The 25,273-nt window shown below is 47.2% G+C and overlaps 1 protein-coding gene across 5 annotated transcripts in view; it reads right to left on the reverse strand.

Annotated features, from left to right (window-relative positions):
• ankhb (ANKH inorganic pyrophosphate transport regulator b) overlaps positions 1-25,273 on the reverse strand; it is a 309,801-nt gene that overhangs the window by 26,447 nt on the left and 258,081 nt on the right. For 4 of the 5 annotated variants that reach the window (XM_085988765.1, XM_085988764.1, XM_085988767.1 and 1 more), the window contains one exon: positions 7,287-7,416. The exons of the other annotated variant lie outside the window; for it this stretch is intronic. In XM_085988765.1, the coding sequence (XP_085844891.1) occupies positions 7,287-7,416 (130 nt within the window). The remainder of the gene's footprint in view (positions 1-7,286; positions 7,417-25,273) is intronic. 5 annotated transcript variants of the gene reach the window in all.

Raw genomic sequence — 25,273 nt, forward strand, 5'->3', positions numbered from 1 at the left:
GGTGTGGCGAGAACGAGGAACTCAAAGAAATTATTAGTAAAAAAAAACAGTACTAGCAAAAGTAATGGGATTAAAAGTCGAAAAATCCCAAGGACCGGATGACCTACATCCTAGGGTTTTGAAAGAGGTGGCCATTGGGATAGTGGACGCATTGGTTGTCGTTTTCCAGAATTCTATAGATTCTGGAACGGTTCCTGCAGATTGGGGGATAGCAAATGTAACCCCTGCAGGAGTCTACGTACTCCTAGCAAAAAATACTGAACTCGGAGAGGTTCAACAGAAAAGGTTTAACTGTTGAGGCTGCATGCTGAACACAAAATGGAGTCAGAGACTACACCAAGTACAACTCTCTTTCATCAGTGCACAGCTTCGACTGCTCCTCCCCCGCTCTGGGCTTAACTATGTTGCAGATCGAGTTTCTTAAAGGTGTGATCCTTCTTAAAGGCATGACGCCTGATTTATAGTCTACGGACCGGAAAGCGGATTGTGTCCGTTCTGTGATCGGTACGCCACACAGCTCCCCCCAGAATCCGCTAGTAGGGAGTGTATGAACCAGCGTGGCGGCTTGATGGCACGGCCGGAACGGCTCTTGGCGGTTGGTGTCGGGAGCAGGGCGGTCGGACGCGTCGGACTCTTAGGCGGTCTGCCCCGCGGTGGGGGTTGGCCCACTTGAACGGGTTCGTCGGGCTCTAGGTGCGCCAGCTTGAGCCGGTCGACCGACACCTTGTCAGTTCTGCCGCCCACTTCGAGGAGGAAGAACTTGTTCCCCGTCTGGAGTACCTTGTAGGGTCCGTCGTATGGGGGCCGTAGAGGTCCTCGGTGGGCGTCATGGCGCACGAAAACAAATTTGGCCATGTGCAGGCTAGGTGGTACGCGGGTTGCTGGTTCGCCGTGCCGGCCGGTGGGTACCGGAGCGAACTGCTATGCTCGGTTGGCGAAAGCGCGGCGTTGCTGGTTAGCCGACCAGGGGGTCGTGGCGGTGGGCAGGAACTCTCCGGGTACGCGCAGCGGCTGGCCGTACACGAGTTCCGCCGCCGAGGCTTGCAGGTCTTCCTTGACCGTGGAGCGTAGGCCGAGTAGCACCCATGGGAGGCGGTCGATCCAAGCCTCGTCCTGGACGCCTTCATGGACCTGTGGAATCGCTTGCACAGTCCGTTGGCTTGGGGGTGGTAAGCCGTGGTGCGGTGAACGGCCACCCCGAGGTTTCGGGTGATGGCGGCCCACAGATCAGAGGTGAACTGCGGGCCTCTATCCGACGTCATGTCGGAGGGGACGCCGAACCGAGCGACCCAGGTACCGATGAACGCCCTCGCGATGTCGGCGGTGGTGGTGGACGTCAGTGGAATGGCCTCGGGCCAGCGGGTGGTACGGTCCACGATTGTCAGCAGGTGCGTGTGACCTTGTGATGGCGGCAGGGGGCCGACGAGGTTGATGTGGACGTGGTCGAACCTTCTTTCTGGCACAGTGAACTCCTCGAGTGGGGCTTTGACGTGTTGGTGGATTTTGGCACGCTGGCAAACTATGCAGGATCTGGCCCAGACGTGCACATCTTTGCGCAGGCCGCGCCAGACAAATCGGTTGGCTACCAGTCTAATGGACGCGCGGGTGCCGGGGTGTGAGAGGCCGTGGACGATGTCGAACACCCGTTTTCGCCAGGACGCCGGGACTACGGGGCGGGGTTGCGCCAAGGAGGTGTCGCATTTGACTGTGACGGCGGACGGGCCGCAGGCGACGTCGGTCAGTCGCAGCCCTGGGAGGGTTGTGGGCGCGGAGAGCAGATCGGGGTCGGTGCGTTGCTCCGCTGCCAGTTGAGCATAGTCCACTGCCAGGTGGGCGCCGTGGACGGCGGGGCGGGATAGGCAGTCGGCCACCACGTTGTCTCGACCGGAGACGTGCCGGATGTCCGTGGGGAATTCGGACACCGCGGCGAGCTGGCGTTGTTGCCTGGCTGACCACGGGTCCGCAGATTTCGCCATCGCGAATGTCAGGGGTTTGTGGTCGACAAACGCGGTGAAGGGGCGGCCCTCCAGAAGAAATCTAAAATGGCGGACTGCGAGGTACAGTGCAAGGAGCTCGCGGTCAAAGACGCTGTATTTGGCCTCCGGGGGGCGCAGTTTGCGGCTGAAAAAGTCCAGCGGTTGCCAGGCCCCGTCGACCCACTGTTCGTACACGGCGCCAACCGCGTGGTCGGAGGCGTCCGTGGTGAGGGCCACCCTGGCGTTGGGCTGTGGGGCGTCGGCGAGCGCCTTTTTGGTCGAGTCGAAAGCGGTCAACATGTCCGCCGACCACTCGGTCGCCATTCTGTCTTTCTTACCCCGGAGGGCTTCGTATAGGGGCCGCATGAGGGAGGCCGCTCCGGGAATGAAGCGGTTGTAAAAGTTGATCATCCCCAAGAACTCCTGGAGGCCTTTGATGGTGGTAGGCCGGGGGATCTGCTGGACGGCTTGCACCTTGGCGGGCAGGGGAATGGTTCCGTCCTGCGTGATGTGGTGGCCGAGGAATTCGATCCTGCTGAGGCCGAATTGGCACTTGGCTGGGCTGATGATGAGTCCGTGCTCACTGAGCCGCTGGAACAGGGTGCGGAGGTGCTCGATGTGTTCCTGCTTAGAGGAACTAGCTACCAGGATGTCATCCAGGTAGACAAAGAGGAACTTCAGGTCCTGGAGGACCGAGTCCATGAGCCGCTGGAAGGCCTGGGCCGCGTTTTTGAGGCCGAAGGGCATTCGGAGGAACTCGAATAGCCCAAAAGGGGTGATTATGGCCGTCTTGGGAACGTCCGTGGGGTGGACTGGCACCTGATGGTAACCGCGCACCAGGTCGACTTTGGAGAAGACTGAGCGGCCGGCCAGTCTAGCCAAGAAGTCTTGAATGTGCGGTTTGGGGTACCGATCCGGTGTGGTGGCGTTGTTTAGGTGCCGGTAGTCCCCGCAGGGGCGCCATCCCCCGTCGGGTTTGGTGACGATGTGGAGTGGGGAGGCCCAGGGGCTGTTGGACCGGCGGATGATGCCGAGCTGTTCCATTGTGGCGAACTCGGCCCGCGCGATCTCCAGCTTGGCCAGGTCCAGCCTGCAGGCGTGGGCATACACCGGTGGGCCTGTGGTGGGGATGAAGTGTTCTACCCCGTGCTTAACAACCTTCGCGGAGAAGGTCGGGTTGGTGAGGGCTGGGAACTCAGCCAGGAGTGCTGAGTAGTCGTCCGTTGCGCGGGCACGGCACTGCCACGCCATTTCGGCGGGTTGGGGGGGGGGCCATGGCGCCCGGGACAGGTGACATGGTGTTCATGTCCACGAGGCGGCGCCGAGGCACGGTGGCATAGTGGTTAGCACTGTTGCCTCTCAGCGCCAGGGACCCGGGTTCAAATCTGGCCTCGGGTGACTGTCTGTGTGGAGTTTGCACATTCTCCCCGTGTTTGCGTGGGTTTTCTCCGGGTGCTCCGGTTTCCTCCCACAGTCCAAAGATGTGCGGGTTAGGTTGATTGGCCATGATAAAAATTGGCCCTTAGTGTTAGGGGGGGATTAAATACACGGGGTTATGGGGATAGGGCTTGGGTGGGATGGCTGTCGGTGTAGGGACCGGGTACTAGGGTTTGGATGATCAGCCATGATCTCGTTGAATGGCGGAGCAGGCTCGAAGGGCCGAATGGTCTACTCCTGCTCCTATCTTCTATGTTTCTATGTTTCTTCTATGAGGCATGTCGACCAACAGGCCGTGGGCGTACAGGAAATCCGCACCGAGGAGCGGGGAGAGCACCTTGGCGGTGATAAACTCCCAGTGGTAGCGGCGGCCTGCGAGGTCGATGGTGACGGTGCGGGTGCTGTACGTCCGGATGTCGGTGCCGTTGGCGGCAGCCAGCGCAGGGCCGCGGCCGCCTCGCTGGATCTCGAGGGCGGACGCGGGGATGATGCTGCGCTGCGCGCCCGTGTCGCATAGGAAACGGTGTCCGGAGGCGCTGTCCGTAATGTACAGCAGCGCGCCTGCTTGCCCCACGGCCATCGTGTAGGCCGGTGTGGGGGCGGTTGGAAACGTGCAGGGATGGCTGCAGCGGCGTGCCCGTGCGCCGAACCGGGTATGGAAGTAGCAGTAGCCCTGGGTCGGAGGGCTTGGGGGACGTGGGGGCCTGGGGGGCCTCGTGGCCGAGCTGTGTGGCCGCGTGATAGAGGGTGGAGCGCGCGCCGACGCTGTGGAGGCCAGGTCGGGGGTGACGGCGTGGTTGGAGCTGGCGGACAGGAGCTTATCGGCTTCGTCGGTCAGGGCCTCGAGGTCCGTGAGGCTGGACGCCACGATCGCCGGGCGGATGCTGGGAGGTAGTTGGCGGATAAAGAGCGTGCGGAAGAGGGAGCCGGGCGGTTTCTCGTCGGTCAGAGCAAGCATGTGTGAGAGCAAGTCTGACGGCGTGGAGTCACCAAGGCCCGGGAGGTCGAGGAGGTGGCAGTTGCGCACGAATTGGGAGGCTGTGAATTTTTTAAGGAGCGTGGCCTTGAGATGTGCGTACTTGCCTTCCTCCGGAGGGTTTTGTAGTGTTGTCCAGACTTTCGTGATTGTGGAGCTGCCCAGGGAGGCGAGGAGGTAGTCGTACATCGCTGCGTTGGCGGTGATGCCGCGGAGTCGGAATTGCGATTCGGCTTGAAGGAACCAGGCGGTGGCCAGGTTCTCCCAGAACTCCGGCAGCTTCACAGAAACTGCGTTTGTGTCAGCCATGGTTACGCTTAGGAGTCGTCCTGAGCATCGGGGTCACCAATGTAGGAGTCTATGTACTCCTAGCAAAAAATACTGAACTCGGAGAGGTTCAACAGAAAAGGTTTAATTGTTGAGGCTGCATGCTGAACACAAAATGGAGTCAGAGACTACACCAAGTACAACTCTCTTTCATCAGTGCACAGCTTCGACTGCTCCTCCCCCACTCTGGGCTTAACTATGTTGCAGATCGAGTTTCTTAAAGGTGTGGTCCTTCTTAAAGGCATGACGCCTGATTTATAGTCTACGGACCGGAAAGCGGATTGTGTCCGTTCTGTGATTGGTACGCCACACCCTGCTATTTAAGAAAGGAGGGAGAGAGAAAACGGGGAACTACAGACCTGTTAGCCTCACATCAGTAGTTGGGAAAATGCTGGAATCTATTATAAAGGATGCAATAACTGGGCACTTAGAAACTAATAGTAAAATTGGGTAGAGTCAACATGGATTTATGAAAGGGAAATCCTGTTTAACAAACCTATAACAATCTATATCAATGATTTGGATGAGTGGACTAAATGTAACATTTCCAAATTTGCTGATGATACAAAGCTAGGTGGCAGTGTCAGTTGTGACGAGGCATCAAGGGGATCTCGACAGACTCAGTGAGTGGGTGAGAACATGGCAGATGGAATATAATGTGGATAAATGTGAACTTATCCACTTTGGTAGAAAAAACAGAAAGACAGAGTATTTCCTAAATGGTGAAAGATTGGGGAATGCAGATGCTCAAAGGGACCTGGGTGTCCTTGCACGTGAGTCACTGAAAGTGAATGTGCAGGTGCAGCAAGCCATTAGGAAGGCAAATGGTATGCTGGCCTTCATTACAAGAGGATTTGAGTACAGGAGTAAAGAAGTCTTACTCCAATTATATAGGGCCTTGGTGAGACCACACCTGGAGTACGGTGTACAATTTTGGTCTCCTTACCTAAGGAAGGATATACTTGCCATAGAGGGAGTGCAATGAAGGTTCATGAGATTGATTCTTGGGATGGCGGGACTGTCGTATGAGAAGAGATCGAGTAAACTAGGCCTGTACTCTCTTGAATTCAGAAGAATGAGAGGGGATCTCATTGAAGCGTACAAAATTATTACAGGGCTAGATAGGGTGGATGCTGGGAGAATGTTTGCCTTGGCTGGGGAGTCTAGAACCAGGATAAAGGGTAGGCCATTCAGGACTGAGATGAGAAGAAATTTCTTCAGAGGGTGGTGAATCTTTTGGAATTCTCTACCCCAGATTGCTGCGGAGGCTCAGTCACTGGGTATATTCAAAACAGAAGTCGATAGATTTCTGACTAGTAAGAGCATCAAGGGATATGGCGATAGGGCCGGTGAATGGAGTTGAGGCAGAAGATCAGCCATGATCTCATTGAATGGCAGAGCAGGCTCAAAGGGCCGAATGGCCACTCCTGCTCCTATTTCTTATGTTATGTTTTCTGGAAATAGACCTTCTTCAGTGACTAGGGAAAATCTGTACAAGCCAACAATTACTATCCTATATATTTGGGCTCAGTCCGCCATTAGCCAGGGAAAAATAAAATTAGCTGCTGTTTATGTTTACCAACAGAAGGAAAAACAAAACCCTCTTGAGCTGGTGCTCCATATCTCCAGCGGCAATAGCGCTGCTTCATTTCCATTACAGCATAGACACCAGAGTTGGGGCTACAGCTAGCTGCATCCTACAATATAAATGCAGCCATTACACAAACTAGCTTTTAATTGGAAAGGGTGCCAAAGTGACCCAAGAACTGCTAAGTACATGTGTCAGAAGTCTAATTCATGCTGGGCAGTAACCCAATCAATAAAATCCACCAATTCAGTCAGGTCCTGTCGGCCTATGGAAGGGAGTAAATATCCAGCTTAAAAAATGCTTTCAATTTTTTTGAAATGGTCCAAATGGTATTAAAATTTGTCATATGATTAACAGAATATGCTTTAATAGGTCATTGAACGTTCCAACAGTTCAAAACACAACTGTCTTAACTACTGTAATCATTGGATGAAACTCCCTCCTGCCAATAATTATACTAAAATAGTAATAACTTTTTCAGTAAATTTAACAGGAGGAATTTTACCTTCTTTGTTTCTTGTGGGAGAGGTGACTGGGATATTTGTGGGACTTTTTTGGTATTCAATGATCCTCTTGACTCTATATACCTCTTTGCAAGAGGAAGTTTGAATGACATTTCAAGATCAAAGGTAAACGACTGCTAGGAGTTCCATGAATAGAATGGGACACTTAAGAATCCCTTAGCTCTTGTTTTCATTCTAACTTCCTCTAGCAACATCCTGAAGAAGCCATATACTCATGAAGAAGCAGGTCTACCTGATTGATGAATATTAAACAATAGTCAGGATACAAAGGGAAGCTGAGTAACTGCATCTAATCCTGTATTTCTCCCACTGTTGCTACAGTATGACACTATCTAAACCAACAAATGTTTTGTAGGCATTTCTGAAAAATACAGTGCCATTCAGTGAGGATACCTAGTAGTCAACCAATTATAATATCTCTTGAATGTTGAGGCAGTACTTTTAATAAAGCTTCATACCTGGGAAAGGGAAGAAAGAGAAGATCCGCAACGGAATCACGCAGAGCTCAGCAAAAGCAAAATTCACACCTATCAGGTTAACCAGGATTTTCTCCGACAGATGTGGAGTCCAGAACACAACAAAGCATAACTGGGGAAATAGGAGAAATTTAAGTTATAAAACATCACAGTGCAGTTGAACAGTTATCTGAATATCATAGTCTGGCCACAAATCACCTCCAGATTCAAAACCTCAGCTCAAAGTATCAGGTTAAAGACAACGTTTTCCAAGGATCCACACACCACTGTTGGGACATTGCATGCAGCAGAAAGCTCATCAGAAAATGGTATTGTACTGGCTGCGATGTTCCAATAAGCCGACTGCTACATGAGGCCCCACCAGTGGTGCAGGCTCTTGGAAAATCTCCGAGAAAATGTTCAATCCATTTTAACATCTGTAACAGATATACAAGTTTATGTTAACAAAGTAGTATTAGCTTCTTATAACTGCAATGGGACTTTCTCACTTTTACTGGATAGCTATCAAATGTCCAGGCACAACATGGGACTGCTATCCGAAGCACTTACTTACCCCTGTGGAAGAAGCACCATCCCCTTTTGCTTGCTTTGTTAGATTGTTTTGTCTGTTTCTGTGATATTTGTTTTACGACAGAGGAAATTGACTGTCACTAGTGTTAGTGCATCTTTCTTGCAGATCACTCTCTACTATTGAGACCATGGCCCAGCATTTGCGGTCCTGATGATGGCGAACTGGCAGCGTTCGCTGTCATTTCACCTTTGAAACTGACCGCAACTTCAGGATTTGGCGCATGCGCAGACTAATGCGGAAATTCTGAAGTTGCGGTCTGTCATTCACTGCTCCTCCACAAGCTTCGCTGTGCTGCCCTCGCCAACCCCCACCCCCACAGAGCTGGCAATCATTTAAATCTCTCAAATCAGGGAAACTGATGAAAACTTTGGCTCTTCCGCAGTTAACTACACTGTTGCTCTTGCTCAGGCCAACATCCCCAGCATCGAAGCTCTGACCACGCTCAATCAGCTCCGATGGACGGGTCACATTGTCCGCATGCCCGATACGAAACTCCCAAAACAAGCGCTCTACTTGGAGATCCGGCACGGCAAGAGAGCCCCAGGTGGGCAGAGGAAAAGCTTCAAGGACACCCTCAAAGCCTCCTTGAAAAAGTGTAACATCCCCACCGACACCTGGGAATCCCTGGCCCAAGACCGCACAAAGTGGAGGAGAAGCATCCGGGAAGGCGCCAAACACCTCGAGTCTCTTCGCCGGGAGCAAGCGGAAGCCAAGCGCAGGCAGCGCAAGGAACGCACATCAACCCAAGCACCCCACCCACCCACCCCTTCAAACACCGTCTGCCCTACCTGTGACAGAGACTGTAGGTCCTGCATTGGACTCATCAGTCACCTGAGAACTCATTTTTAATGTGGAAGCAAGTCATCCTCGGTTCCGAGGGACTGCCCAAGAAGACACTGTTAAATTCCCCACTAAAAGTTAGATCCCCACTAAAAGTTAGATCCAAAGAGATTAGGTGTAACTGGGGTTTTAACAGCATATTCACTGCTAAACAAAGGGACACGGTGGCATAGTGGTTAGCACTGTTGCCTCACAGCGCCAGGGACCCGGGTTCAAATCTGGCCTTGGGCGACTGTCTGTGTGGAGTTTGCACATTCTCCCTGTGTCTGCGTGGGTTTCCTCCGGGTGCTCTGGTTTCCTCCCACAGTCCAAAGATGTGCAGGTTAGGTTGATTTGGCTATGATAAATTGACCCTTAGTGTTAGGGGATTAAATACGTGGGGTTACGGGGATAGGGTGGGATATGTGTCGGTGCAGGCTCGATGGGCCGAAATGGCCTCTATCTGCACTGGTGATTCTGTGATTCTGTGATTATGGCCCTGAAAAACTAATTTTAATTTTATGCCGTGTTAAATTTATACATTTTAATAAAAATTAAAATTAAGAAACTCTTAAAAAAAAGTTTGTTCAGGTTTGCCTTTTCCCCATGAGAGCTCCAATCTTTGTTTTGCTCGCTCTACAATTTTTTAAAAGTTAGAATTGTAAGAGCTTACACATTTCCTTGTTCGCTGTCTGTGAGAATTCTGCGTTTTAATTGGCTGCTTAGACAGCTTGTTGACGTCACTGCAGCTCACACTATGGGATTCCCACTATACTATGTTGATTTGAATTACGTGTCAGAAAACCCAAACTTCTCAGCACAGAGATCCCGTGCTCTTTGTGTGAAGATTACTTCGTGGCCAGCGGCGAACACCTTTGCTTTGCCACTGACTGCAAATTTTGAACCATTATATACCGTCTTACCCTACGCCAGCGCTGTCAACTGAAGAACGGCCCCGACACATAAAACATGGGCTTTGTAAGTTAGGTGGTAGGCACACACAACAGGCAAAACTTTCAACTTTGGCTAGGGCATAAAATGGGCGATCGAGTATCAGCTGGCCGTTGCACAAAAAAGAAAATCCAGCAGGGTGTAACGGGCCATATGCTATCACCCGTTTTATTACCCAAATGTGAAAACTCCGTCCAACATTCAATGGTACTGGAGGAAAAAAAGTCATAAGTAAATGAAAGCCTGAAGGGGCAAATTCAAATGTTAAAAGGCACAAGAATAGTTACCTGAACAATCAGTCTCCCACACCTCAGTTCACAAAGGCACTTTTTTCCTCCAAACCCAGTTCAGAGACACTATATCCCATCCAATTCCCCCACCCTTTCAGAGACACACTCTTCATCTCCAACACTTCCAGTTCATGCTGGAACTCTCCCTCATCAATTCAACGTGGTACTCCCCTCACCCAGCAGCGTAATTAAGCTGCTACTCTTCCACTCTCCCCTGTTCAAGCTGGTACTCTTATTTCCCCTTTCATCCCCCTTAGAGTTAATGCTGGTATCCTTTGCACCTTTTCCAGTTCACGCTGACACACTCGCTCCCTGCTCCCTCCGTTAATACTGACACACTTCTTCCTGTCCCACCCAAAGCACTGCTCCCAGCTTCTCCATTCTCCCCCTGCCAAAGCACTGTCAACTTCTGCTCCTTTTCCTCTCCCCTTCATCATCATCAATTTCCCCCTTCGCTCTATTGGAACCCACTCCACCAAATCTTTTATCAACATCCACTCCCTCTCCTTCCCATCCAATTAATGCAAAACACTGATAGTTGGCATGTACAGGCCATGGAAACAAGAGCAACAAGATTCAAAGGATTGAGTTATGCGGAAAGGTTGGAGAAAGTTTAACTTTTCAACCTTGAAAGGGGGTGACCAAGAAGTGGCTTTGTAGAGTTAGTCAAGATCGTAAATGGTATAGAAAATGTAAATCTGGATGAGCCGATTTTAAATCTGCAGTCGATTTTAACTGGTGTGGGGAATTTACCCACTCTGTTGCCGCCCTGATCTGGCTGACTGCAGGAAACAGACAGCGGAATCCTTCTTTAAATATATAGACTGGGCTCAGATGACGTAATTGGGGCCCAACTGCTATTTTTACCTGAGGCTTCCCTGCCAGACCAAAACTGTTTGGATCCTTCCCCAGGTCAAAAAGAGGCATACATTTAAAAGCAAAAATTTTTGTTTTTAATACAGGTTTCCTTATGGACCAGGAGGAGGATGAGTGCTCCTTCAGGACCCACAAGGAAATCTTGGGCCTCCCCTACTATGATCCACCCCCTACCTCAACTACAATTTCTCCTTCCCGAGCTTTCCTATGCACCTAACTTGTGCCAGAGGTCTAGGAGATTCCGGCCAACTTCCGAGCAGTTTTGGCCGGGAAGTCTGCATGCTAACGAGGCCCAGATGTTAAAATGGGCAAGGCTCCCTACTACCATTCCCGGATGGGCCGGCTACTCGCTAGGTCGCGTTTCCACCCAGGAGCAAAAATCGAGCCTACTATTTCAAACTGAACTATGACAAGTAAAATAATTTAGCAGTTGCTGAGCAGTTCTGCACACAGAGTGATCAATGGACTTCTGGGCAAGGTAGTTGAGGCAAAAATTCTGGACTCATTTAAGTAAACAGTTGGATGCTGCGATTTGGAAGAGAAATTATCTTTTATTTCTGGGCATATTAGCTAAGATGGACTAAATGGCCCTCCTCATCTGCACCTCTGCCATGAACCAACATTATGAATCCATCAATCTCAATGAATTCAAACCCAGGCTCAGAGGTTAAAGGGTCATGTGCTAACCCAATTTACCACCCATTCCACCATTTATGCATGCAACAGAAACAGAAATGAACAGGAAAGAATGTTAAAAAATTGTACACTTCAGGAGGTACTGTCCCCTTTTGCTAATTTTGTGTTTAAGACAGCTAGAGGTTGTATTGTCAATAAAAAAGGTACTGGAATATAAAATACATTTAGCAACGTTAGGTACAGCAACATCATTAACCACTGTTTCCATTAGGAATTATGCACCACCTGGCCCATGACTGCAGCATTGGTGTTCTTCATGAATATCATCTTGCATTGTTTACAGTTCTCTATCTTTTTGATTCGAAGTAAGAGAACAGATAATTTACATAGAATTACATAAAGTTTACAGCACAGAAACAGGCCATTCGGCCCAACTGGTCTATGCCACTGTTTAAGCTAAACACGAGCCTCCTTCTACCTTACTTCAGCTCATTCTATTAACATATCTCTATTCCTTTCTCCCTCGAGTACATATCTAACTTCCCCTTAAATGCATCTGTGCTAATCACCTCAACCACACGCGGTCTTTCCTGAATTCCTTATTGGATTTATTAGAAAGAAAGACTTGCATTTAGATAGCGCCTTTCACGACCTCAGGACATCGCAAAGCGCTTTACAGCCAAAGAAGTACTTCTGAAGTGTAGTCACTGTTGTAATGTAGGAAACGCGGCCTGGACTAATGATCCGGAGACGTGAGTTCAAATCCCACTACAGCAGCTGGGGAATTTAAATTCAGTTAATTAAATAAATCTGGAATAAAAAGCTAGTATCAGTAATGGTAACCATGAAACTATCGGATTGTCGTAAAAACCCATCTGGTTCACTAATGTCCTTCAGGGAAGGAAATCTGCCTTCCTTACCTGGTCTGGTCTATATGTGACTCCAGACCCACAGCAATGTGGTTGACTCTTAACTACCCTCTGAAATGGTGACTCACCACCTTCTCGAGGGCAATTAGGGATGGGCAATAAATGCTGGCCTTGCCCACATTCCGTGAATGAATAAAAAAAACTCATTCCAGTCTGAAAAACAACTGTTCGCCACAACTATCTGCTTGCTGTCCCTTAGCCAATTTTGTAACCATACTGCCACTGTCCCTTTAATCCTATCTGCTTCAATTTTGCTAACAAGTCTATGATGTGGTACTTTGTCAAACACATTTTGAAACACATTAACAGCACTACCCTTATCCACCTTCTCCGCTACTCAATCAAGTCAGTCAAACACTATTTGCCTTCAACAAATTTGTGCTGACTTTCATTTATTAGCCCAAGTGCCAATTAATTTTGTCCTGGATTAGTGCGTCTAAAAGTTTCCCCACCAGCGATGTTCGGCTGACTGGCCTGTAGTTGCCCTCTGAAATGTCCTAGCAAGCCACTCAGTTGTACAAGGTGGCGGCTCACCACCACCTTCTCAATTAAGGATGGGCAATAAATGCTGGGCCTTGCTAGCGACGCCCACATCCCATGAATGAATTAAAAAAAATTGTGCACAGCAATGTGATAATGACCAGATCTGTTTTTATGTTGATTGAGGGATAAATATTGGCCAGGACACCGGGGATAACTCCCCTGCTCTTCTTTGAAATATTGCCATGGGATCTTTAACATCCACCTGAGAGAGCAGACGGGGCCTCGTTGTAACATCTCATCCGAAAGACGGCACCTCCCGACAGTGCAGCACTCCCTCAGCACTGCAGTGGAGTGTCAGCCTAAATTTTTGTGCTCAAGTCTCTGGAGTGGGACTTGAACCCACAACCCTCTGACTCAGAGGCGAGAGTGCTGCCCACTTTTTAAAAAATATACTTTATTGAACATTAGGAACACTTACAACATCGTGATCATTTCATTGTATCACACAAATCAATTCCGCCGCTCTGCACAGCCATTCCGCCACCACATTTTAACATCAAAACCTGAAGTTTAATTTGTCTCCTGTAACATATTAATCGATTGTACTTTAAAAATTGATTGTAAAATACTATCTTTAAATTCCTTTCTGAATAAAACATCCACAGAGCCTTATAATGATCTTTTATTTAAAATACTCTTTTAGATTGATTCTCCTCCCCTTAAAAAAGAGCATTCCTTCTTTGCACAATCACGAATCTAGCCAAACTGAACATTAAATTAACTCGGGCAGACTCTCCTGCAATCCCCATCTCAAAATTGAGTCCCACGGGATTCCCATTCTCGCTCTTCGGTCCCCACCCAGATCATAGTACTTAAAATCATTTAACTGTGGACATAACACCAGTATATGGGACAGAGTCTCATCCCGTGTCCCACACACTGGGCAAGTTGCCCCCTCCACTCGTCCAATCTTGCACAAGACCATCATGGTAAAAATCCGGTTATGAGCCCATTTGAAATCCAGTTCAATCCACTCTGGACATTTAAAATTCATCCACACTCCCTTCCAAATCCTGTTGAAGTCCAGCTGTGGGTATATACTCTGCTAAAACGCCTGACCAGCAGGTGTCTTGAATCTCCATTCTCTAAATACCTCATAGAAATCTCGAGTATTACAGTTGTCAAATTGGACCAACTCTCCCCTTCTCCAGCAGAAAGCTTGGAAAAGCAGGACGCATTTTATTTTGGAGATTTCCGCATTTATTTCTTCCATCCAATCCTGTGGCATTGCCCTCACAATCTTCTCATACATGATCCCTATTGCTTTTTCCTCTACTTCCTGATCCTCCTCCCACACCATATCCCTCACTATTGCTTCCGGCAAACAACCTGGAATTACCTCGTATAATACATCTTTCACACATATAATACCAGCTTTTATAAAAGCTTGATTAAATAAAACATCTCCTTCGATGTTGATCCACCTGTTCAAAAATAAGGGCTGTTCTAAAAATTCCTCTGCCCCCTTGGGCATAAACTGTACACTTTGTAAAAATTGGGCCAAAGTCTTTACAACCCCCTTATAAAGCCTAGGGAGAAGTTTAATCGATTTCAAAAACATATTATTGTATTCCATATACACAATATCCCCTGCCCTCCTATCCCACTTCGTTTAAAAAAATGCTCAAAACAACTCTTCCAAAAACTTGTATTTGACTTCTGAAGAAATCTCTTCACCCATTTGATTCTAAAGGATTTTTTCTTCAAATCAATATCTGGGAAATTGAGTCCTCCCTGATTTCTCCGTCCAATGATGGTATTGTAAGCCACCAAGGCTGGTTTCCCTTCCCATAAAAACCTCACACAAGCCTCTCGGATGGACTTTTCCGCCCACTCAGGAATATCCTCTACCGTCAATAAGTACCATAGCTTAGATAGCAGGAGAGTGGACACCGCTGTCGCTCTTCTATGCATTTTCAACCACCTTCTTTCCCATTTTCCCAAAATCTTTTTAATTTTCATAACCTTCGGTTCCCAATTTAATCGATCCACTTCATCCCTGTCTTTCTTGTACCCCATGTGCACCTCCAGAACTTCCAAAACCTCCATCACCTTAAAGGGACTTTCCTCCAACCACGGTGGCATAGTGGTTAGCACTGTTGCCTCACAGCGCCAGGGACCCGGGTTCAAATCTGGCCTCGGGCGACTGTCTGTGTGGAGTTTGCACATTCTCCCTGTGTCTTCGTGGGTTTCCTCCGGGTGCTCCGGTTTCCTCCCACAGTCCAAAGATGTGCGGGTTAGGTTGATTTGGCTATGATAAATTGACCCTTAGTGTGAGGGGATTAAATATACGTGGGGTTACGGGGATAGGGTGGGATAGGTGCAGGCTTGGTGGGCCGAAATGGCTTCTATCTGCACTGTAGATTCTGTGATTCTGTGATTCCCCCTACCCCTTCCTGCAACCAGGCATTGGGGCTTACTATAATTCACACTGGCTCCTGAAGCTCTACAATATTCCTCCACTACATCCATAGCTTTCCTCACTGACTCCCCATTTCTCAATGTTAAGATTGTGTCATCTGCATATTGGTGTATCACCGACACCAGCCCGGAACTGGGAACCACAATCCCAGCTACACCTTGTTTTTTTTCGCATCATGTAACCTAATGGTTCTGCTACCAATGTGTACAACAATGGGGACAGGAGTCTCACTGATCTCTGTATCGGAAAATACTTGGATAAAAAACCATTACATTTAATACAGCTAAATATGTTTGAATAAAAAATCCTTAGCCACTCACTCAATGAAATTTTCCCCGAAACCAAATGCTTCCAAAACCGTCAATAAAAACTCATGAGACACCCTATCAAAGGCTTTCTCTTGATCTATCTTTAATACATAAGCCTCCCACTCTTTTCCATGAGCTCTATCGCAACACGGATTGAGACCACAGAGTCTGCGATGTCCCGGCCTATGACTCCATAGGACTGAGAGGGCAAAACTATCTGCGGTAACACCTCCTTCATATGATTTGCCATAACCCTCGCCAAGATCTTATAATCCACATTTAATAATGTGATGGGCCTCCAATTCTTCAGATCCCTTCTATCCCCTTTATTTTTATAAGCTAAGCTTATGACACCTCTCCTCATAGATGGGGCCAGGCTTCCCTCAATTTTAATTTCCATTCCCACTCTTCCTTTAGCACCCGGAACTTAGTCTCGGCTCCCTTATCCCCTCCGTCAACTGCTTTACAGACATCCATAAACCTTTTGTTTATGCCGCTTTCTTTTTCCCGAAAAAACTTTTACCTCATATTTGAAATTGTCCCACCAAACTCTTCTTTCTTTCAAGAACAAAGGTTCCTTCCGAGCATTTATTATATTTTAAATCCCTTCTTTATAAACAATTTCTTTCAGGTATTGATTGTTTAAAATCCACAGCCCTGAACCAATCTTAATTCTGCTGTTCCTAATTCTAAGAACCAAAGCCGAGTGGTCACTAAAAAATACTTTTTTATAATAAATCTCCATCACCTCAGAACTTAACTCTTCCCGCATTAACACAAAATCTATTCAGCTCTGTTTTAAAACATCACCCACCCAACCTGTTCTGGAGAACTCCTTTTTTATGGGGTTCCGGTCCCTCCATAAGTCTCTCAAATTTAAATTTGCCATCATTTTTACAATCATCCCTCTGGAGTTATCATCTTTAAAGGTCATCTGGGCTGAAATGCCCATCCGAGATAAAAATACATTAAAATCCCCCACTATACAAGGATTTTCCACCTCTGCCATTTCAATGAATAACCCCCGAAAAAACTCGCGACGCTTGCAATGGTCGTTCGGTGCATAGATATTAAAGAGATCGCAATTAAATTTCTCCATTTTACCCTTAGCTGTAAAAATCTCCCCTCAGTGTCCTTGTCCACCAAGGCAACGTTCTCTTTTATGGATGGACTCACCAAAACAGCCACCCCTCTACGGTTATTGTTTGCACAACTTGCAAACACCTCTCCCTTCTAAACCTTCTGAACTCTTTCTAGGATATCCTCATCCCAAAAGGTTTCTTGCAGACACAACAAGTCCGTGCCTTTAAAACCCTGCAACAACTGCTGCAATTTCTTCTCACCCCTCAGTCCTTCACATTAATTGAGACCAATGTAATCATGGCTCCGAAGAAGGGAAGTATGCTTGATAATCTCCCCATCATTTAATCTCTGGCCCTTCCCTCCTCTCATGCTCCTTCCCAACTTTTCGGCCAGCTGTTGCTTTTTCCTGCAGCCTCCGACTCTTTTTCACCTCCTGTTTGAACTTTCCTTGCTGTTTCAGCCTATTCCTTTCATTAAGTTTGGGCTAAGGAGCTGCCCTTTCTCCCTCCTTCTGCCCCATACTAACCTTCCCCTTTCCACATGATGCCACCCCACCCCCACTTCCATGTCTCTGTCCCCCTCTAATTCCTCTCTCGAGCTCTTCTGTAACCCTCTGTGCCTGCTCCCCGTCAGATACATAATCCTGCTCCCCGTCAGATACATCATCCTGCTCCCCGTCAGATACATCATCTCCCATAGAAAGTCTTCCTGCTATCGCGGTTTCTCCAACAGTGCTGCTCCCTTCGACCTCATCGCCACCTCTGACCCTTGCTCCCTGATCCTTCTCTCTCTGGGACAATGGCACACCTATATTGCTCCCTTCTGCCATCTTTGTCTCGCCACTCCCGTCCTGCTGCCCCTTTAAGGCTCCTGCCTCTTGCACCCTCTCCTTGTCTTGCCCCCTCCTGCTCACCGAGATGTCCGACTCCCCGTCTTTCTTTGGAGTACTTACATTTACCACGCACCCCACTCCCGCCTCCTCTCCCCCCGCGGACACCAGATTCTTTAGGGAGAGCTGAACCGTATTAAGACTCGAGTCTGCACTCGACCCTTGCTGCCCTCTGCTGTCTTTGTTCTTTTCCACTGTACTTGGTGTGTTTTCCACCATCTCCATCCTGTTCTCTGCTCCGCAATTTTCTGCCTCTTCCTGTGCTTTTTTCTCCTTCAATTTACCAGCTGTGTCCTCTGACTGCTCCACTCCTCTGGCCGCTCCACTCCTCTGGCCGTTCCACTCACACCTCCTGCTCCTTCTCTCATCTCCTCGTCACTCATAGAGCTTCCTTCTGCCTCACACTCACAGCGGGTGGGGCCTTTGTGTCACACCCCACAGCTCTCCGCCTTGCAGCTCCGAGCGATGTGTCCAGACTCGCCGCAATTATAACAGTACAAGTGTGGACAGTTTCTTACAAGATGGTCGTGTCCAAGACAATAATAACAAACCTTCACTTGGTTATCATGCAGTACTCTAAAGTACTGCACTCCTTCCATTGTCTCGAATTTCAGGCTGTACGGTAATGACTTCACCCCCTCTGGGAACCGCACCTTTATGTAACAGGTTCCATCTGCTACCAGTGTTCCTGGATAGTATCTCTTTATTGCTGAGCAAATTTTAATGTCCCACGACTCCAACTTTTTGATTAGCACATCGTCCTCAATATAAACTGGCAAGTTTAAGAATGAGACCACCACCTCTTACGAATATAGCAGAGATACCAAGAACTTATCGCGGACGTTCCAACTGAGTAAAATTCTTTCCACCTCCTCTCGGCCACTGACTGTCACCTCGAACCCAACATTCGGCTTTGGTCGGCAGGCAAAGCAGCTTCCCTCGCTACTGTCCTCATGCACCGCTTGGATAATATCCCAAGCTCGTATCTCCTTATCCTCGCACTGAATCACCACCATGTTTTCTTTTCCAAACCTGCTGGGGTCCCGGCCCAAATCTTTGGGCCTTTTTCTTTCCCTTCCAACCACAGTTTCTCCCCTAATTAAGTTCATCTTGGGAACACTGTGCTCTGAGGGGCCCGGCCCTCCGGACCCCTCAGCAGCCATCTGGCTGTTGTTTATGGGCCAAAAAGGCCCTAAAACCTGAAAAAATAATGCCACCAACATTTTACAAACTCACTCCAACTCCCTGCAGAAATCAGGCAACCAGCTCACTCCTAGCCCCTCCCACCTAGAGAGTGCTACCCACTGAGCCACACCTGGCACTTAGTGACTACCTTATATTCATGGTCTCTAGTTTTGAAATCCCCACAAGTGGAATCACCTTCTCTAAGTCTACCCTATCAAACCCCTTCAAAATTTTAAAGTCAGGGTTTTAATGGTACAGTAATTCAGTCACAATGTTTTATGAGAGCTGAAGGTTGACACATTTATCTGGAAAACTGAAACCACCCTGCATAGCACAAATTAAAATGTATAATGTATATTTAAAATACACAGTAACCCTGTACTTCACATACTAATGTAACCTTATGTCAGAGTACCTTAAGACTTTTAAATTAACAAAACAAGCTCAGGCTCTACACTTTTCCAATACGCTGAGCAGCTGATGGTTGAAATGCCTTCTGTGAAGAATGTGAGAAACTCTGAAATGGCACAATTTCTTTGGAGCATATGTGGGTCTGTAAGAAACCTTACTCAAGAGCCTTTAATAAAACAAAAGGGAAGGGCTTTGCATAAGCCATCTCAGAGCAATTCTTAATTGCAGCCTAGGGACATGCAATGTAGGTCGAGTCTTGCTGGTGGTTGGATTTAAAAATACATTAAATCATCTCCCATATTCAAAGACAGGCTAAAAACTGATGGATAGAGTCAGATGGATTCCAAGTTAGACAAGAGTATATTCTATTGATGGGCTGGTATCATGGCACTGTACTTTGCAGTTCTATTGTGTAGCGCCACAGAATAGGAGAGTTGCAAGGTTGACCACACACTTTACTCCATTCCAAATCTGAACAGTGCAGGGGAAGAAGTTGCCAGTTGGAAGCTAAAACCTCCTGTTTTGAAGGTTGAAGGAAGAGGGGGAAGGCGGAAATATCCGATAGTAACGTTTCAGGTAACCTGCACTTTCCAGCAGCTGGCCAAAGGTGACATTGGCCGAAGTGTGGCAGCAAGCTACCCACCTATCCTCTCCGCAGTAGAGGCGAGAACCCAGGAAATTCTAGAATATTGGGATAAATTATCAATAAAAAATAAAAATTAGAAAGTACATCCCATTAACAAACATTCCAAACTAGACTAGGATTGTTATAAAATAAGAATGTACTGGACCTTAAAAGATTATTATGGGACAGGCCTGATGAACCAAAGTTGAAAAATATCATACACCATTGTCTCTCAGTGACTTCCCTCCACCCAGCTCCCTTTTAAATTTACCAACATTATCTATCTCCACTGCCTCCCTGAGCAGTCCATCCCACGCATTCAGTGCCAAGTAATTAAATCTAAACTATTTGCTTTTTCCTTTCTGTGCTGGAGTCGATATCCCCTTGATTGCCATTATTTCAAACATATGATATGTGATTATAATCAAACATATCATACTTTATTTTGACTATACAGGGTACTACTCAGGATCTTCAAGAAGAGCACAGAGTTTTCTCTTTTCAAGTGCAAACATTCTCAATTTCTGCAACCCCTTCTTAAACTCACGTACCTCATCTCGATTATCGATTTAATTGTCCTTTGCCATACCCCCTCCAAAACCAAAATGTTCCTGCTGTAGTATGGTAAACAGAATTGTACACACTACTCCAGATGAGGCCAGAACAAATATTCTGTATAATCTCAGTACCTTCTTGGGACCTGTTCTCTTATCCTGCTGATTATACACCCCTACATTTTCATTGCTCTCTTTACTGGTGCCACTACACCATAATGCTGATGGTTTCAGCGAGCTATCCACAAGTATTCCTGGTTCCCTGTCCTGTGTTGTGTCCTGCAGCATACCAAAATTTAGCTTATATTCTCACTACAGACTCCCCTTCCCCAATCCTTTCATTCAGCATTTATCCACAGTAAACGACATGTCATTTACCAGGCCAATTTCCCAATCTATCCAAACCGCTCTTAGAGTCATAGAGTTAGAGTCATAGAGTTATACAGCACAGAAAGAGGCCCTTCGGCCCATCGTGTCTGCGCCGTCCATCAAGCCCTGTCCAATCTAATCCCATTTTCCAGCATTTGGTCCATAGCCTTGTATGCAATGGCATTTCAAGTGCTCATCCAAATGCTTCTTGAATGTTGTGAGGGTTCCTGCCTCTACCACCCTTTCAGGCAGTGAGTTCCAGACTCCAACCACCCTCTGGGTGAAAAAGTTCCTCCTCAAATCCCCTCTAAACCTCCTGCCCCTTACCTTTAATCTATGCCCCCTTGTTATTGACCCCCCTAAAGTTCCTCTTTATCTACCCTATCTATGCCCCTCATCATTTTGTACACCTCAATCAGGTCCCCCCTCGGCCTTCTTTGCTCCAAGGAAAACAACCCCAGCCTGTTTAGTCTTTCTTCATAGCTGAGGCGCTCCATCCCAGGTAACATCCTGGTGAATCTTCTCTGCACCCTCTCCAAAGCAATCACATCCTTCCTATAGTGAGGCGACCAGAACTGCACACAGTACTCCAGCTGTGGCCTCACCAGCGTTTTGTACAGCTGCATCATAACCTCCCTGCTCTTATATTCTATGCCTCGGCTAATGAAGGCAAGTATCCCATATGCCTTTTTAACCACCTTATCTACCTGTTCCGCTGCCTTCAGGGATCTATGTACATGTACACCAAGGTCCCTCTGACCCTCTGTACTTCCTAGGGTCCTACCACTCATTGTGTATTCCCTTGCCTTATTTGTCCGTCCAAAATGCATCACCTCGCACTTTTCAGGGTTAAATTCCATTTGCCACTTTTCCGCCCATCTGACCAACCCGTTTATATCGTCCTGTAGCCTGAGGCTTTCCTCCTCGCAATTTACCACCCCACCAATTTTCGTGTCATCTGCGAACTTACTGATCATACCTTTTACATTCTCATCCAAATCATTTATGTAGATCACAAACAGCAAGGGACCCAGCACCGATCCCGGAGGTACCCCACTGGACACAGGCTTCCAGTCACAAAAACACCCTCTGCCTCCTGCCACTTAGCCAGTTTAGGATCCAACGTGCCAAGGCACCCTGGATCCCATGGGCTCTTACCTTCTTGACCAGTCTCCTATGCGGGACTTTGTCAAAAGCCTTACTGAAGTCCATGTATACCACATCCACAGCATTTCCCTCATCCACACACCTTGTCACCCCCTCGAAAAATTCAATCAGATTGGTCAGACATGATTTACCCTTGACAAAGCCATGCTGACTATCCTCGATTAATCCTTGCCTCTCCAAGTGGAGACTAATTTTGTCCCTCAGAATTTTTTCCAATAATTTCCCTACCACAGATGTTAGGCTCACTGGCCTGTAATTCCCTGGTTTATCCCTGCTACCCTTCTTGAATAATGGTACTACGTTAGCTGTTCTCCAGTCCTCTGGTACATCCCCTGTGGCCAGAGAGGTTCTGAAAATTTGTGTCAGAGCCCCTGCAATCTCCTCCTTTGCCTCACACAGCAGCCTGGGATACATCTCGTCCGGGCCTGGGGATTTATCCACTTTTTGGCCTGCTAAAACCGCTAGTACCTCCTCGCTCTCGATGCTAATATGTTCAAGTATATCACAGTCCCCTTGCCCGATTTCTATGTCTACATCGTCTTTCTCCATAGTGAACACAGATGCAAAAAATTCATTTAAAACCCCGCCTACATCATCTGGCTCCACAGTAATACAGCCTCTTGAACAACTACCCATCATTTCCCTGATTCAGTCCACTTCCGTGCAACTTGTATTTTCCAATCTTGCGGAACAATCTCCTGTGTCAAAAGCTTTGCTAAAATCTAAGTGTATAAAGGATAATTTTATGAATTTGAGTGCAGGGTATGGAGATACACCAACATCACATTAGGAATTTGGGCCTGCGCTTCTCACAATTTTCCATCCATTGGCCCGGAATTTGCGGTCCCGATGGCAATGTAAGCCTTCCGATAGGTCCTGCAAGTTCCGGGTTCCTCGTGCGCAAAAACCCAGAACTTGCAATCTGTCACAGTTCACCTCAACAGATCTACCAAACCAACTAGAAATTTACTTTCACTGGCTCAGAGTTGAGCTATTTACCCAACTACTGCTCAGCAAATGCCCACGAAACTCTTATGCCTGGTAAAAGGCCTGCTTTTACCAGTGTAAAGGTTAATATAAATCTTAAATTAAAAACTTAAAACTAAAAAATGATGCATAAACTCTTAAAATTAGTTTATGCAAATTTTGGCCTGGATTAAAATGTTTAAAATTATTTTTCAAAAAATTACATTTTTATTGCATTTACTGTATTGAATGGACATTTCATTAAATTTGAAAATGAGAGTTATTTTTATTGCAGTTGTCTAAATTGTTTAATTGTTTAATGGATTCCAGTAGGGTTTATGGGGATCCCGTTCGTAAATGGAATCTTCCTTTCTCATTGGTGGACCTGGCCCACGTGATCCCAGGAACGCTTCCGAACTGCCTGTGTCCCTAGGATCCGTGGGCCTTTATGCAGGCGTACGCCTGGAGGCCAGAGACCCGAACTCTCCGTAGCTTAGGAGCCAGGAGGTAAATTGGAAATATTGTGTGGGTCGGAAGCATACTCCGGAGGTATGCCTCTGACCGCAAATTCACAGAATCACAGAAATCACAGAATCACAGAAACCCCACAGTGCAGATAGAGGCCATTTCGGCCCATCGAGCCTGCACCGACACATATCCCACCCAATCCCCGTAATCCCTACACCAACACATATCCCACCCTATCCCCGTAACCCCACGTATTTACTCCCCCTAAAACTAAGGGTCAATTTATCATAGCCAATCAACCTAACCTGCACATCTTTGGACTGTGGGAGGAAACCGGAGCACCCGGAGTAAACCCACGCAAACACGGGGAGAATGTGCAAACTCCACACAGACAGTCGCCCGAGGCCGGATTCGAACCTGGGTCCCTGGCGCTGTGAGGCAACAGTGCTAACCACTATGCCATTAATTTGAATGGAACATTGTGGGGAGCATATGCGCGAATTCCGATACCTGCTCCCACTGGGACTGGGTGAAACTCCACACCAGGAGCACGAATTTGTAAAATTATCCCTGTAACTTTTACTGAGTACCCCAATCTCTACCAGGTCTATTATTTCCTTAGCGAACTCCAATAAATTTGTCATGCACAATCTCTTTCTTATTCTACGCTTCATTATTTCCTCCTTCAGAATTACCTCCAGTATTTTAGCCATAACATATGCCTAATACCTTACTTCTTCATATTTTAAAAGCCCCGTGGCATATCAACAGTTAATGCTTAGTCTTGGGACAATAAAATGGTGCAGTAGAATCTTTCCTACTGGTGATGAGAATGGACAGTTTGAAGAGGCTGTCCAACCTGCAGCAAATTCTAGTATCTATATGTAAAGACGACACTGTCGCTTCTTGACATTTACAATGTAAATTCACAAATGGATTGTGCAATATCAATATAGAGCTGAAATAGCAGCCTCAATCTTCATTTAGCATATATCTCATCCCCTTCCGACAGCAAAGGCCATTCAAGGAGTCAGAGAAAGATTGATGACTTTATTTGAATTCTATTCTCCGCTGTTTCCAATCTCAGGGAATTTTATTATCCTATTTGTAAGCAATGACGGGAACATATCAAAAAAATTATAGTATTATGCTTAGAGAGAAGTTACTTCCTCATTGTTTACTTTGTTGGTCCCAAAGAGGACAAACTCATCATAAATAGCTTAAAGGAGTATTCATTCAGACAGTCCTCGGCTGAATAATCACTACTATAGCAACCTGAAAGTAAAACCAGGAGTCCAAATGCAGCAACATCATTCTTACTGTGCCTACTGATAGGCTTGCAGCCTAATATATCTATCTATCTTTATATAAACGGATCGTTCTGTCTGTCTGTCCTTCTGTCCTCACGTGTGCGTCTGTCCGGCTATGCGCTCGAAAGTTATAGAGCGTACCTACGCGTGCGTTACGTCGAAAGAAAGCTTACCTTTCCGAAACGGTGGTAAGCATATTTATGTTTCGGCCGGACGAAAATTGCGCCCGCGGTATCCGAAAAACGTTCAAAATTCCACTCATTAGCATCTCATTATCCGCTCATTAGCGACAGAGTGACTTCGAGGTCGACCAATCGTACGCCAGGTTCCTGGCGTGTGCGGGCGGGCCCTCCTACAGCCGAGTGATGGGACGATTGACCAATCCTACGCTTCGGTGACCTGACGGTCGACCAATCGGTGCGTGTGTGGGCGGGCCTTATCGTTCTGAACCGAGGTGAGTAGCCGCCATCTTGCTTCCATTCTTTTTCCCGCTTTCTGCGTCTTTCTTTTCAAATATACATTTCCAGCAAAAAAAAATTGCTTTTATTAAATTGTTTTTAAAAAAACTTCATTCATTTGTAAATATTTTCTCTTACC

This window comes from Somniosus microcephalus, chromosome 5 (genome assembly GCF_052327205.1).
Source record: "Somniosus microcephalus isolate GS21.2 chromosome 5, FLI_Smic_1.0, whole genome shotgun sequence".
Classification (NCBI taxonomy): domain Eukaryota; kingdom Metazoa; phylum Chordata; class Chondrichthyes; order Squaliformes; family Somniosidae; genus Somniosus; species Somniosus microcephalus.